The 15,524-nt window shown below is 33.9% G+C and overlaps 1 protein-coding gene across 1 annotated transcript in view; it reads right to left on the reverse strand.

Annotated features, from left to right (window-relative positions):
* LOC128994055 (tubulin beta chain-like) overlaps positions 1-11,890 on the reverse strand; it is a 37,420-nt gene extending 25,530 nt beyond the window's left edge. The window contains exon 1 of the mRNA XM_054418271.1: positions 11,760-11,890. Coding sequence (XP_054274246.1) covers positions 11,760-11,816 — 57 coding nt within the window. The 5' untranslated portion in view covers positions 11,817-11,890. The remainder of the gene's footprint in view (positions 1-11,759) is intronic.
* Between the last annotated feature and the right edge of the window lie 3,634 nt (positions 11,891-15,524).

Consider the following 15,524-nt stretch of genomic DNA (forward strand, 5'->3'; position numbering starts at 1 on the left):
GGGAAAGCTGAATTTTTCTATGCTGTTAGACCATGTTGAGATTATCATTTTCCCGAAAGTCAACACTCCTCCCCCCTTGTGCTTTCCTCTAACCCCCCTTTTTAGATAAATTTACAGCCTCTTAGCAATTAAGCTATAACTTTAAAACGGGTAAGGATAATAATGCAATATTTTATTAATCATTTTGCGTTACGATAATCTACAAAAAGAATTATTAGATGAATAAATATTTAAAAAGAATTATTATAGATTTCTGAAGAAGAAGAAGAAGAAAATGTGTTCATTGTAATAAAATATCAATACAGTGTTTTTTTTTATTTAAATGCAAAGAACAATGGTCAAAGACCGTCTGTTTTGTGTTAGACACACTGATTTTAAAATATTTTAAAACATTTTAAAAAAATTCCATGAATCGCATACAATTATTCATAAAATAAACTGATTTCCACTACAGAACATACACAAATAGCACTACATACTAATAGATCAGATATCAATTGAATGAATAATAAAATTTAAATGTAACATACTGAGAATCTGAATTTTTCTACAAACAGTTCATAAAACAAACCTGTTACTTATATAATTTGCTTTGATAGATACTGAACAAACAATATTTTATAATTTTTTTAAATTACATAGACTAGCTGTTACCCACGGGCTTCAACCCGTTTGACTTCAAAGTATTATAAAAAACTATTGATTGGTTAAGTTAAGACGAAATAAACAAAACAGAATAGGCCTACAGCATTACAAACAAATAATCACACCAGATTTTATTAAGGTAATAAATAATTGAAAGAATAACATACAAATAAGAACAGCTGAGGTATTTTTAACATTAAGTATATGGAAAGTTCCCTTTGGAAAGCAACTAAGACCTTAAAGGGCAATTTATGCGCAAGGTTTCTCGTCAAGACGAACATTTTAAGTATATGGTTTATGGGGGTGTGACTTGTAGTTTTCTCAAAAGTTCATGGGTACTTTTGCCTTTATATATAGATTTTTCCAATTTTTTTATTGATATCTCAATTCTTAAATTTAATAATTATACTCCATTATCAATTCCCACCCTTTACTCCACGCCTCTTTAAGATAATTTCCAAGTGCCCGCCAATCTTTGCCATTTAAAAATTCAAAAAAACTCATATTCATTTAAATATAACTTGTCAGACCAAAATTGACGCATCTTTTTTTTAATTGGACATTCTGCTATAAAAGGGTACACGTTTCATCCGTTTGAGATTACATAGTGAACATACATAAATTTTATTTTCCATATAGAGTTAACTTTTTATTCGTGAATTTGTAAATAATGTTTTTAGGGATGGTTACGAATAAAAAATATATATCCACCATTTTCCAATATGGCCAACAACTTTGTTATTTCTTATGGAATACGCTGTATTTTAGTATTCTTTAGAATTTAAAAGCAATTTTTTTATTCGTGACATTTTTTCTCTAAACCTACCCCATTTAGGAGTTACAGGGTGTTATATCTAAAAGAAAGGCTTGTGGTGTACATTCGGCATCCTGTAGCTCATAAACGAGTAAGTTGAGAGAGAAAGTGCAAAGAATAAATAAGTCACATATAAGTCCTCGCTCAAAAAAATATATAAAATACGTTAAAAAATACTGATTTTGTTGTTTTAAAAATGGCCACCATTTTCAAAAATGCTAGCTTACTTTGATATTGCAACAATTTATTTTATGGTTTTTTTATGTAGATGTAATTTGAAAACTTGTTTATTCTTTATATTTCGGCTCTTAAACTTACTCGTTTATAAGCTACAGGATGCAGGATGTACTCACAAACCATTTCTTTTTCGATGTAACTCCTAAACAAGTAGCTTTGGAGAAAAATGTCAAGAATAAAAAGGTCTAAAAATTGTGCGTTTACATTCTAAAACAGTCATAAAATACAGGGTATTCCATAGGACTAACAATGTTGTCAGCCATATTGGAAAATGGCGAACATATTTTTAAAATTCGAAACCACTAAAAAAACATCTTAAAATAAAGGGTAGTGTCCCATAAGAAGTTAACTCTATTATCTCATAATAAAACAGTTATCTATTGGTTCACTTTAGGTGAGACACCCTATAATGAAATGAGGCTCTGGCGTACAGCAGCAAATGCACGATATTCATTCATATGTATCCACTACAGTCTGTATATGTACTGAATGAGCTACATAACGTTAATATAATCTATATAAAGCGGCAAATTCAAATACAAAAACCATAATATACGTAATTTTTTTCATTGTTGTGCACAAAAAAGCCAGAGTCCTGTAAAATCAATATACTGTACTATCTATAACCACTATATGCAAACAAACTGTTAATAACTAAGTATCATTTTAAAATGTAAACTATGCCCCCCAAATTTTGTATCAAACATTTTGTTGTGCGACCTCGTATAAAAAATCTACAAAAAAAGTTTCATAAATTAATCTGTAAAAAATATTTTTTTATGTTTATGATATTTTTTAACTATGAATATTTAGGATACCATCGTAAATACACTTTTTGTAGAATATCGTAACGCAAAATGATGAATAAAAGATTGCGTTATTATCCTTACCCGTTTTAAAGTTATAGCTTAATTTCTAAGAGACTGTAAATTTATCTAAAAGGGGGGAGGGTAGAGGAAAGCACAAAGGGGTAGGAGTGGGGACTTTTGGGAAAATGATCATCTCAACATGTTCTAACAGCATAGAAAAATTCAGCTTTCCCATAGTTACTTACAACATCAAACCTATATTGACTGTGGGCTACGTACCGTCCATGCGCGCCTCGATACTACTACGAATTTTCCACGTTTACTCTTACTGAAATCAACGTAGCTCTGTTGTTTTTGCACGGATTTCTTTAAACTTGGTGTTGTTGTACTTCTTGTTAGTTTTTCTAACCATAAATAGTTTGTAACATGCCCTAAACAAGTGCAATATTTCCGATATTTCATTTTAAAGTATTTTTAAATTTTATTCTTTGCAATAAATGTTGATTAGCGCCTAAAGTATAAGAGATAGAAGAAAAGTTGTAATAACCTTTTTAAAAGACAATATATTTAGGCGTAGATAAACGCTTAATTCACCTTTCTATCATTAACCGTTTGTGAGTTAGACGCGGAAACGTAAACCGATGGCCCGCGCAACTTCCCCCCCTCCCCCCAGAGTTGTGACCACCCTAGAAATGCGACATCATCGATTTTTTTCATCTACTAGATGTCCCCAACAATAATCAAAAGTCAAATTTTGTCAGACTTTCAGTGCATACTCAACCCGTTTAGCGCCTGGACTATCGCGTCTTTCGCCTCATCAGTCGACATAGTCCAAGACAAATGCTCCTAAAAGTACCTTCACTGACTGAACCTACTTGCCAAAGATACTAGTGTATAATTACAATACTAAACAACAATTAATTCGTCCACACAAACAGGTTCTAAACACTTGAGTCAGTCAATAGATTACAGTGTTTAAACTGATGGTGTACTTAAGTTTAATTTTGCTCCAGTTGGACTAAAAACCTTGAGAAGATTATAGAGAATTATTTCCACTTCAACGCGAGTGTAGTGATTAAAAACATATTTGCAGAAGGTGTTTGTCTTCTTTACTAATTGTTTCTAAGAAACAAATATTTTTAAGGTAATTTGACACAATAACAATTTTGTTTACGCTTAATCCCACACGGAAGTTTCTAAACAATGTATTTTTTACTGTAAATTATGTTTTATTTGTAACTAGCAAAATGCAGTACTAGAAATTTGAGATTTAAACATCTTTGATCCCCTTCCAGCCACATTTACCTTTCAATGGTTTGCAAAAGGGTCGTAGTGAATGTTATTTTTTACGGTTGACATGGTTCATAAAAAAATCTTAATCGCCATGCATAGAGACACTCACACACATGCAAAAACCACACTTTTACCAAAAGGAGTTTTTTTACTTAAGGAGACCTTAAAACGTAAAAAAACATAGTTCCTGAACTTAAGACTGACCATTGAGATTTCCGTAGCAGTCTATAATAGGTCAGTATCACAGATTTGCTCAAACGTGTTAAGAAATACTTAGTAATTAGCAATGAATTTCACAATTAGCTAATGATTCCTAAGTATTTTATTAGGAGGGGACGAAGCTGTTCAAGGTTGAAGTTTGTCTTATCTTGATGACTACGGAATGTGTCACACTGGCCAACAGTCAACACTCAACTCACGCTGACGAATCAGAGTATTGAGAGCTGAGTTTCCTGGACTTTGACTCTCTTGGCTTAGTGACTTAACACAGGCAAATTAAATATTGCAATATTGGATCTTTAAAGTGTTGAATGTTCATATCTGTTTCGTCTTTCAAGCTGTTTAATAGTTTTCCGCTAGTTGTACAGTTATCCATTGTACTATCACAAAATCTATACAACTGTATAAAGTACTGTAGTAAAATCTAGAATCGGGACTACTGTATTTTCAAACAAAATCGTATGAGCATTTTTTTTTCGATTTGTGTCTTTTTCTGTGATTTTATCGGCAAACTACTAAAAAAAATTCAAAATCATAAACAAATAAAAGAAGCATATAATAGACTTCGTACTTCAGAATAGTAATGAAAATCGGACTTAAAGTATAAGTTCTAGCTTTAAATCCCCCATACACATGCGTATACAGACACACAAACACTACATACTAAAAACATTTTAAATTTAGGAGCAACAAAAATTTATATTTTTAAACGAATAGTCAAAGAAAAGGATTCTGACTAAAGTTTCCTAATAAAAAACAACGTAGCATATTGGGGAGAAAATCAAAAGAGAGGTTGACATACTTTCAACAATTCTGCTAAACATGTTGAGTAGTGTAAAAATTTCAGAGTACAGCCGGAGCAGAAAATGAGCTGAGATCCAACTCATGAAGCCAACTCTAGTGACTTTTTGGATATTTTCATCACCAATAATTAAAGATTGTATCAGAGTTTTGCCGGTGTCGGCCTCATCCATCATGTTGCCGCTGGAAGCTGGGTTGACCCCGACACTTTGCTCGGACATTCCGTGGGAACTCAAGATTTATGAGGGACAATTGTCCAGAGTTCATGACTGGTCACTCTCCATCAACGGAAGAAATCAACTTTATAGCTCCCCACAGACGTTATGACATAGCAATAAAATGTTAGTGGATATCTCAGATTTTCTTATTATTGGACACTTTCCCACAGCCAAAAGAGTGCTTGAAAAGTTGTTATTTATCAGGGGACAGCAGCAAATGATAGGTACTACTACTACTTGGCGTTCTCAGAGAAGCATTAAATTGAGAGGAATCAGTTTAGGATCAAACGACTGCATGGATACTTGTACAATATCAAACTTGATTGATCTGAATCTAAAGTAACTATCAGCCTTGTACACGCCAAACAGTTGGATTTAATTACTCCACAGAACGACTGACAAGCGATATCAACTTGAGATTGCAAATTGCACATTCCGGTTTATGTTGGAACAGCGTGTGCATGTTGAATTTAGATTACAGTTATAGAAACAGATTAGTTCGTGGTGTAAGATGTTATCGCTCCGTAGTCTGCTGTATCTGCCCTTGTCCAATCAGTTTGTTTAGTTCCACGCCACCTAACAACTCTCGGAACTGCTTTGGGGTGAATGACTGCCTGATTGTAGGTTAACTCCGGGAGTTTACAGCTTCGGAACCGGCTCGGCTAGATTAAACTGTGGTTTCTTGCCCTTGCCATCTAATGGTCTATGACATGAACCGCTGTGTAATCAACTTTGATAGGGTGGTAATCGATTTTCGCCAACCAATTGCGAATTTTCTTAGATCCTTATTGCTTAAGTTTATAGTTTGCCGGTGGAAGAAACGAATCTTATTAGCGAGCTATTGGCTGTGGACGATGTCTTTCTTGACAGCTAGTTGGGATTTGCTGATGGCCAATTGCTTCTATGTCAGAGCTCGAGAGGAAAATATCTCTGGTATTACTGGTGGGGAAGGGGATTATATTCCTTACAAATCCAGGTGGCTGCATGTAGGATTTGATCAAATGTACTATCCTCTTGGGCCTCGCCTTTCTACAAAGAAAACTTCATCCACTGCATGTGTACTTTTATATCCATGTTCCTAATTCGTCAAAGCTTAGAGTTTCCTCCAGTACCATAAATCTGGTCTGGTAACATTGATCTTCTTCTCGCGGTAGGAATCTACTGAGTATGAGGAGGACAAAGTCCAAGAACAGTCCTGATGAAATATCACCTACTGACACTGAGTGAAACATCACGATCAAGACACGTCATCGATCTATTCTGGAAGACATCTATTATTCAGGAAGACAAGGATTGCAAGTCACACTTTATTTTAGTCTTTCGGTCCTATCTCCTATGAATTTGAAATCCCTTCGTCGGGTGAGAACTTGTGTTTGTTACCTATTTTCTTCCTGTTGTAGCAGGTTCTCAAGAGAAGTATGCCTCTTTCATACTTGGACATCTGATGTTTTTTTTTCAACTAGTACGTCAGCATATTATTGGGACTCCATTTCCTTTCAAGCGAAATTCGCATGTAGGTTCGTTCAGAAGATAGTGATTGTCCTATTGGGGTTTTCAAACAGAATTACTTTCTCCACTAGACCAACAATAACCTTAACGTATGAGCTCTCGCACGGTCGGCTCAGAGCAATAAACAACAACGGGAAGATTATTGCCTCTGCCATAAAGTTTGACCGGCGCGACGCGATATGCCATGCGTGGCTACGTGTTGTGCCTACGTCTCAGGTACGTGCCGGGCCGACGACTACGTGCTACGTACCGGCGATGGAGGCGGCGACGTGCCTGCGTGGTGGAATTGAAGTCTAGACACCTCTGAAGATGGAGTGTCAATGCTCTACATGTGCCCGGAGACGAGGAGAAAATGGGCTTGCGAGCAAAACGTGAGATGTTTAATGCCCACCGTAAAATAGGCTTTGAAAAACTTTGTGAACTTGAACATTGTGATACTACCATATTGATGTATAGATGGGTACTACCGACTCTAAACTACACATGCTACTTTATTTGGTCTTCCAATAAACTAGCGCAAGAGGCAAAACATAGATTATAATTTCACACTTTCCTGGTTCACACTATAATTAGCAAAGCCAAATCTGCAGTGAAGCCCCATATAGGCCTACGCGATGCCAAATCAGTATCCATGGTCCATCAACGCATATACGGAGATGTGCTGACCAGTTGGTTATCAACAGCGAGCGTGTGTGGCTTGAAGTGGTGAGCGGACAGAGACAGATGTTACAATTATTACCATCAGGTGTCAAGGAGACTGAGTGCCTTCTAGGGTCCGAAGTCTGGAGTCCACTACACCAGTGGCATCGCAATTGAAACCTAGCTACCGTCTAGGGTAATTGATATAGAGAATCGTGTCCAGCTTGTCACCTGAGGAGCAAAGCGGTTTTGAATAGCTTGTTGGGTAAATTATAGCCTAGAATAGCTCCCTGGGGGACTCCAATAGGAGTTCTCATTAGGTACTTCTATAACGGTAACATGGCACAAAGTCTCGACAATTTAACCGGTTAGGAAAGTGTTAGAAGCCGCAACAAATAGGTCCTATTTATCATTTTAGGCAATTAAAGAAACCGCTCTACTATGACAAATTGCCTGACATAAAAAATTTAAATTGTCACAAAGTGATTGAATTTGGTAACTGATTGTTATTGGGACTAGTATTTTCTGAATTTACAGGTTTTTACTTATGGGGTATACTCTTTATTGCATGGCCTATTTTATATATCGTGAAAAAATCAACATTGTTTAAGGTTAGTATTCCAACAATAATAAAACTCGGCAGCATCAACATGTGTTGTCACAGTGCTAATTGCTCACTTGAACCTTTGAACTCTTGAACACCAATTAATAGTACCTACACAGACTCTGAGAAAAATCAGTAGTTTTGGATTGATTGAAGACGTTGGTGTGCAAGTCATTTAGACTTTTCTAAATGAACACGCTGCAATTCGTTTTTTTTTTTTTTTTAAAGAAAGTTATCAACAAAGATAGTCAGTAAAGCTACAAAACATCTCACAACATTCCACGCGTTGCTGCATTCATAGCCATCATGCAATATACTCTTTGAGTGCTTTGAGGGGCGTTGGTTAAAAAAAGTAAAGTTAATGATAAAGAATTGGTAAATTTAGTGCTGAGTAAAAAAAGCTGATCGCCCACAATGTTTTTCTGTTTTGTCAGACGTCTGCTTATCTGTTTAGTAACACCCTCGCCTAACCACAATGTTTCCTTTCTGACGAATAAATCGTCGACTTCCAAAACACCATTACTCACGTCCAGCACATAGAGCACACCCGGGCCTGGTGAACCCCTACAACTCGGGGACGGTGACGTGATCCATGTGGCAGTGGCGGCGGCAAGCTGGTGGAAACCTTATCACTTCCTTCCGTCCACAACACCACCACTTCCGGTCACTGATACCGCCCTTCCCTTCGCTGGACTCTGATAACCCTGCCCTTTAACTGACTCGAAAACACGGTATCTCTCACTATCTCTTCAAAGTTACGCCGGATTTTCATAGATTTCAGTTTTTGTCTGTATAGAATATGCTACAAGTTTAAAATGTTAAAATGACTTTTGTTATTGTACATTTTGAAAATATTAGACATAAAACTACGGTGTGTTTACCCGATTTGGCGTGCTTATTTTTATAAACTGTAGCCCCTAAACCTGTAGGATAAACGATAAACTATAGGACAATCAGTTAGAATTGTTGGTAATTTATATTTCATACAACGTCATTTTTTACAAACAATAAGTTTTGCGGAGGTGTCTGACCTACCTCTGTCTTTTTAAATAATTTCCATTATTATTTTCTAAAGAACCTTAAACACTTAATTTTGCATAGGTGATTGTAGCCTAAATGGTTGTTTAAATTATAATTTTCATGAAATAAATATAATATTTTTTATCATTTATTTCACTCCTAACCCAAACTTTGCTAACAATAAATGGCCTTAGTACCTCGAGGATTACGTTTAGGAGGGAGAGAGCCAAGTAAAATAATCAGCATTTGATCAGAACTATTTCCCCCTATATCGAGTAATCTTTAGTGTAATCTTTGCTCAATAGTTACAACTGTCCCCTTTGTACTATATTTAGTAGTTTGCTAATATACTGTGGATGGCTTCTTAAAAACACTGGTTACTAGTATTTTCATTACTTTTTCCATACTATATTTTTCAACCAACATAGTTACTTCGCAACCCATAGAGTTTTTTTTATTTTCAAATGAGTTGTGTAGCGAAATACAAAATTTAGTCAAAATCCTCCAGCTGGATTTCGAGATGTATATTACTGACAGACTGATAAACAGACATAGCTCGTTTGATAGTTTTGTTCATGAGTTTTGGGATCCGATTTTAAAAACGTTAAACAAATTACTGTATTATTCCACAAATCACTTTTTTGTTAGTTCGGTTGTCAATTCTAATATTTTAATAATAAAAATCTGTTTTAATTAAAATTAACAAATTATACGTCTAATAACACTAGTAATAATATATTTACACTTATACTGTTGAATCACAAGACGGTAAATACATATGAAAGATAGTAAGTGGTCATCTTAAATACATCTTTCATATGTATTTACCTTACCGTCTTGTGATTCAACAGTATAAGTGTAAATATTATTACTAGTGTTATTAGACGTATATTTTTTGTTATGTAATTTAATAACACGTAAGATGCTGGTCAAGAAGTTATTCAGTAAAATTAATTCTATGAGGGGACTTGAATAATTTAACATTTTTGTTAACTTCAATATTGTAAAACAAACAATCGGTGTTCAAACCTGTATGTCAATATTTTAGTGGTTTATTTTACACAAGTCTACACAGAAATAAACTAAACAATGCAAGTATAATGGATTTTTACTACCCGAGTAGACATTTAGTTTAAACAATTAGTATAGAAATTATTAAATAAAAAATTTTCTATTGAAAAAAATCATTAAACAAAAAGTGTTTAAAGTATTATTTATTTTTTAAAGGTTTTAATATGCAGGCCTAAGAGGTATATTGGTTAAATTAAAAACCAGTCTAAATATCAATTATGTATAAAAATAGAGGACTATTTATTAGCTGTGCAGTATATTGAAGTGTATTATGTACCTATCTAAGTTACTTGTAATATCGATGTTGTTACATATTTTAAAAGTATTCTTATTTCACTCTCGTCTATGAACAGTCGTTTAATTATAACACAGTCGAATGTGTAAAAATTTATAATACAACAAAATTTGTTTATAATAAAAATTTAACATATTATTTAGGTATACTAGATTTGGAAACTGATATTTATTTTTAAATGTTTTTTAACTGAAACTAATACAGTACATGACGTATATACGACTACGGTATATAAAGTTTAAAGAATAAAATATGTGTTACGAACTTAAGATTCCTTTTTACACTCGTATTAATTTAAAATGATCTATTTTGTTTATATGGCTTGCAAAAACATTAACTGTGGAACGAACAAACATAGCCTATACCGTAGTTAAAAATTATATAGTTAATAAATTAATTAATTATAGTTAAAAATTTTGTTACATAATTTGACTGCTCAAAAATTCTAAAATAGAAGTACTTACAAAATGTTTTAAAATAGTTTATTCGTGTTCAAAAATGGGATCGTATGTAGGCCTAAACCATAATATAATAAATTAAGAAATATTAAAAGTGGAAAATGTTGACAACAGCTAACATGTAGACATTTAGGTATAAAATCCATAAACGTGTCATGAGCTACTTAAAAAAATAATTTAATTTTACAGATTTTTGTCACCTGATTTTTATTTTTAAATTTTTTTCTTATAAAAGGAAAAATACGCTCATCAATATAAAGAACAGTGCAAAGAACACATACAAATGCCTACTGTACATATTATTTATGTTCAGAAACAAGGTATTTATTATCTAATTAACATTGTGAAAATTAAACTTTGTGCGATTACAGATTGATACCTGTGTTACAATGAAATACTATCAAATAAAAAATCTAAGAAGTTAAATATAAAATATAAAAAATCGTGAAAAAAACTTTTACAATCATTACGGTATTAAATTTAGATAATCTTGTGTAATATTTTTATGAACACTAAACGAACATTGTTTATTAAAGTTTTTTTTTATATTTGATTTATTTTTTATTTAATCTATTGCCTATAAAATATAATTAGGTTACTAACGTTTCTTCTTATAGTAAAATTGTTAATTCTATCTATAGTAGGTATATATAGTGTTGGTTTGGAAACTGTAAACAGGAAAGTGATTGGTTTGTAGGCATACTAGGATTTTGTACGACATAATGTTAATCTACAACCACCCGAATATTATTATTTCCAAAATTTGCTACACAAAACATTTCATGTTTTAAATATGCTTAAAATAAAAAACTATGCTAAACGGTTTAAAATAAATGGTTGGACTATTTTATATATAGTAAAAAAATAAATAAATTTGTAAGGCATTACGTCAAAAATACAATAAGCAGCAATATTTTCGCAAATCAATCTCAGACTGCGGAACAATTTTGCAGGACCGTTGGGATTTGAATTCAAAACTCGTTGTGACCCGTTGTAGGCAAATTGCGTGATAAGAAATACACTTAGTTTGCTTATCATATCATTTACGTAAAATCGTCAAAACCTCGTTTGTTGAAAATTAATTTTATCCAAAAATACAATAGAATTTAAACATTAAAAAACCTTACCTTAGCTCCAATCTGGTTTCCGCACTGGCCGGCCTGAAGATGTACGATTTCCCTCATCTTTACAGCACTGGGATCTCTCGACGGGAGCACGATCAAACGTACAATGGTCAGACAGAGCGTCTAGCCGCGACCAACACTGCGCCACTACCAACCTCGCAAACTTGAAATACCCTGCTTATCAACATTAACATTACTCACCCAAGTGTACTTTGTTAGTCACGGATCGCTATCTGCAATAACCGAGTTTGTTGACTCTTTGTATTTACTGGAAATCGGTTAATAACTGTGATTTCGCTGTTGATTGCACTGACCGTTGCATTTTATTGACTTTCCGAAGCGCTCGTAAAACAGATTTTCCACAGGTTGGTGAACTCCAAGAATTGGAATTTAAGTATCTAGAATATTTCGTATTAAGTAAATGTGTAATTAAATATGAAACTGGGACTTTTTTGGGGTTTTAATGTTATTGATTGGTAGTTATTTTTATAATTAGCTGAGTGATAGTGCTCGACTGGTAATTACAATGTTGCCAGTTGGATATTTAATGTCAGTAAATAGCTTTTAGGTTCGAAACTGAAAAGCCACATTTTATTATGAGGTAATTTGTCCTGGCTATAGAACCACTGATCTTAATCAGTGACAAAGCAATCATTTCTTACATTTAACTACTTAACACCAGTGTTTCACTATAGTTATTCTTCATTCAAAAATTACTTTCTTCGCTAATTACATAAAATCCGCCCGCACTCTGATGTGATAGCATCTCACAACATCTTATTCAAACTAACGTGCGTCTCTATACATATGTTTTTGCAGTTCCATTTAAGCAATGTTAAATAATGTTAATTTTCTGACCAAAAACGACTTTTGTTTATGTTTATGATCCATACCGGTTCTTTTCGCATAAACTGCATGTGCTTCATGCTTCAATAGTTCAAGAAAAATTGTCAGCTGGAGTATTCTACAAAAAGAACATTCTAGATCAAGGGATGAAAGGTGCAGTATGACCTTGAATGACCCTCCCTTTACAACAATACACCAGGATCAGCTGTTATAGTGATGGAGTAGGGGACGTACAGACTGACAAGGTTGTTTGAAAAAAAAAACAATACAAGTCTGTAAGTAAATCCAATGTCCCTGAAATACTTGTGTTGCGTTTTAGATGCAGATGATTTTGTTTATACAGTATGAAATACAAATTAAGAGTAAAAAAATAAATACTAGGCGTTGTATAGTTAAAGATTTTAATTGTTTATTTAAAATTTCTGTCGTGCCGTTATAATTTAATTTTAATAGATCATTTTTGTTTTATCAACAAGTTGAAATTGATCTGCAATAAATATTGATGTCAAAATAAATATTTACAAATATCGTTATAAAAAGTAGAACAATGATGTGCAAGAAAGATCGATGTAATAATAATTATAATTATACTGAATTATACAGTTTTACAATTTATGTCGTGCAAAATCAATGGACGTAAATACGATTCAAAACTTTATAACCTACTACAGTATACTTGTATAATCTAAAGAAAAATTTTTAGACTCGTTAAAACAACTAATTTCAGATTGATATATTTTTTATATTTCTATAATATTTTATGTTCCAAAATATACAAAAATGTATCAAAAAATAGTTTGTCGTACTGCAAGAGTAACATAATTTAGTTCCGTGAGGTTTTCAACCCTGCGTCCGTGTCATTTTCCCGTTCCTGTCTCAACAATCGGCTACGCGCAGGGCAAAGACAGTCGCGATAACGTGACGTCATATTTAACTCTAAAGTCAGATTAAATAGCGCTTTATTGTCTGACTTATATTCTACTATCTCATTAGTCATACTGCAGAAAGAAGTGCCCGATTACTCATATTTCGCCACTCCGGTTACCTACATTATATTTTTAGCTTGCCTTCTGGCGTTACACTTTTCTTTATGTAAAGCCATTGTAAAGCATGTGGATCAGTTGGTAAACCAAAAACAAATTATGTCAAAAGAAGACAACTACCTACTTACTTGTATTCAATATCATATTCTTAATTTGTGGTATTTTGAATTAAAATGTGTGAACGTTCAAGGATGGTCAATAAACATTTTTTTTAATTAACTTTGCACGTTTAACATGTCACATTAATTTTTCCCTGATATATTTGTTCTTATATGACCAGCAACCTTCACATACTACTTTTCGAATTTCCCCTTCACCTTTGTTATGCTACTTCAGTTAGGTAACAAGAGATAAATATTTGTAAAAATAGTAAATATTCAGATTATTGAATTATTGTATGTAGCTATTGATCGGAGAGAGTCATGTCATGTAAACTATGTTTGAAAAATTGATATTTTGTCATGTTTGAAAAATAAAAATTTACCTTTGTGTTTATTTTATTGTCAAAAATATATTTTAACACGACCTTAGCAATCTCCTTGCTCAGGTTTCATAATACAGTATACCACAATACAGCACAAAAAACGAATTGAGCGTTCGAAAATATTAATATTTTACGAACGCAACACTTGCTTGGTTAATGCTCTGGTAAGGTGTCAAACTGAAACCTCAGAATAAAGAGTAGCAAATATTGCTACTCTTTAGTGTGTGATGGCACTTAAAAAATTGTTTTAAAATACAACCCCAGATTTCTTTTACTGGGAAACTATTTTACTCCGTGGGTTTCTGTCTAAAACAAATTTTAGCTCGCATATTGTAGTAGTTGGAGATGAGTATTTAATTTATCTATGTTTGATGTATGCTAATGCATGGAAATAGTATATGCGAAGTTCATTACATAACAGAGAATGATCACATTAAATTACTGTACTCAGTGCACTAGTAAGTAGTTTGCAGCTGATGATTACAGTTCTTTGAGTACAGAGCCATTCAATATGAATAATGGTTATTCAAGTGTACTCAGTTTAATACACATCGTATTTATTACAATTGATTTAACACTAAATAGATTTTTACTGATAATTAAGCACAGATAATTGATTTAATACATAAAATGTCTCTTTTATTCTTGAACAGTGCTGAGCTAAATCTCTTTACATCTTGAACCAACAACTGTATCTTAACTTGTCATTGTATATGCTCAGTAGCTGTGTGACCAGTGGTAACCATGGTTCGACCGAGCAGCGAGTTGAGAAGGATGCTTGTATAAGCGAAGTAGCTGTTTGGCCAGTGGTAACCATGGTTCGACCGAGCAGCGAGTTGAGAAGGATGCTTGTATAAGCAAAGTAGCTATGTGGCCAGAGGTAACCATGGTTCGACCGAGCAGGGAGTTGAGAAGGATGCTTGTATAAGCGAAGTAGCTATGTGGCCAGAGGTAACCATGGTTCGACCGAGCAGGAGTTGAGAAGGATGCTTGTATAAGCGAAGTAGCTGTTTGGCCAGTGGTAACCATGGTTCGACCGAGCAGCGAGTTGAGAAGGATGCTTGTATAAGCGAAGTAGCTGTTTGGCCAGTGGTAACCATGGTTCGACCGAGCAGCGAGTTGAGAAGGATGCTTGTATAAGCAAAGTAGCTATGTGGCCAGAGGTAACCATGGTTCGACCGAGCAGCGAGTTGAGAAGGATGCTTGTATAAGCGAAGTAGCTGTTTGGCCAGTGGTAACCATGGTTCGACCGAGCAGCGAGTTGAGAAGGATGCTTGTATAAGCGAAGTAGCTGTTTGGCCAGTGGTAACCATGGTTCGACCGAGCAGCGAGTTGAGAAGGATGCTTGTATAAGCAAAGTAGCTATGTGGCCAGAGGTAACCATGGTTCGACCGA

Source organism: Macrosteles quadrilineatus, unplaced genomic scaffold (assembly GCF_028750875.1).
Source record: "Macrosteles quadrilineatus isolate MER2022 unplaced genomic scaffold, UCM_ALF_1.0 Scaffold_5__1_contigs__length_97177068, whole genome shotgun sequence".
In the NCBI taxonomy this organism is placed as follows: Eukaryota; Metazoa; Arthropoda; class Insecta; order Hemiptera; family Cicadellidae; genus Macrosteles; species Macrosteles quadrilineatus.